At 64.3% G+C, this 1,091-nt stretch overlaps 1 protein-coding gene across 1 annotated transcript in view; it reads right to left on the minus strand.

Moving 5' to 3' along the window:
• Nucleotides 1–1,091, minus strand: part of ANKRD2 (ankyrin repeat domain 2 (stretch responsive muscle)) — a gene marked incomplete at its 5' end in the record, with an annotated part of 2,139 nt that overhangs the window by 473 nt on the left and 575 nt on the right. The window contains 4 exons of the mRNA XM_009698779.1: nt 227–265; nt 353–451; nt 721–807; nt 946–1,044. Coding sequence (XP_009697081.1) covers nt 227–265; nt 353–451; nt 721–807; nt 946–1,044 — 324 coding nt within the window. The remainder of the gene's footprint in view (nt 1–226; nt 266–352; nt 452–720; nt 808–945; nt 1,045–1,091) is intronic.

A 1,091-nucleotide genomic window follows, 5' to 3' on the forward strand; every position in this document is an offset into this window, starting at 1 on the left:
TGGGTTGTGCCTGGGTGTGTGTCCACCTGCCACTGCTGCACCAGGTCCGTCGGGGTCTTGCCAGCCTGCAAGAGTGGGCAGAGAGAGGCTGGGGCTGGGGTTGCATGATATGGTGGGGCAGCAAATGGCCCCGGCGCTGGAGCCTCGCTCACCTCGTTCTTGGCCATCATGTCAGCCCCATGCAGGATCAGCATTTTGATGATCTTGTAGCGGCTGAGCTGTCCACCTGCCACTGCTGCACCAGGTCCGTCGGGGTCTTGCCAGCCTGCAAGAGTGGGCAGAGAGAGGCTGGGGCTGGGGTTGCATGATATGGTGGGGCAGCAAATGGCCCCGGCGCTGGAGCCTCGCTCACCTCGTTCTTGGCCATCATGTCAGCCCCATGCAGGATCAGCATTTTGATGATCTTGTAGCGGCTGAGCCGTGTGGCATCGTGCAGCGCCGTGTCACCTTCCTGCAAGAGACGCAGCCTGGTTGGGGATCGTGATCCAGTTCTGGGGACAGGGACCCCCTGTGTGTCCCCAGCACTGCTCCCCAGCCCCCCGCACACCCATATCCCCATGAGGACAAGGGGGACGGTGCCCACCCCAGCTGCAGGCAGCTGCCAGGTGTGTGTCTGGACATGCCCCGCTGCAGGTGTTGGGAGCCCCCGGAGGGGTCAGCCAAGGGAGGGGGGATCAGCGTTGTCCCCATCAGTGCTGGTTGCCTGGCCACAGCACTCACTCTATCTGCCCCCCCACAGTGGATGAGGTGCTCCACGATGTCAGGATGCCCGGTCCGGGTGGCCACATGGAGGGGGGTGCTGAGCAGCTTGAGCAGAGAGGAGATTGACACCAGAGAGGATCAGTACCCACCCCTGCTAACCCAACACAGGGCCAGCCCTGGTCCTCTGGGGCATGCCCGTGCCCCCAGCACACCCCTGTGCCCCCCAGGATCTGCCCTGCACACCTTGTCCTTCAGGTTGAGGTCTGCCCCACGGTCCTGCAGCAGCTTGACAGCATCCAGGTGCCCACCCCGGCAGGCCCAGTGCACGGCGGTGCAGTCCAGCTGGGCACACAGAGCCACGTCACGGCAGGGGACACCCCCATCCTGTG

The sequence above is a fragment of the Cariama cristata genome, unplaced genomic scaffold (genome assembly GCF_000690535.1).
Source record: "Cariama cristata isolate BGI_N322 unplaced genomic scaffold, ASM69053v1 scaffold29144, whole genome shotgun sequence".
NCBI classification, from domain to species: Eukaryota; Metazoa; Chordata; class Aves; order Cariamiformes; family Cariamidae; genus Cariama; species Cariama cristata.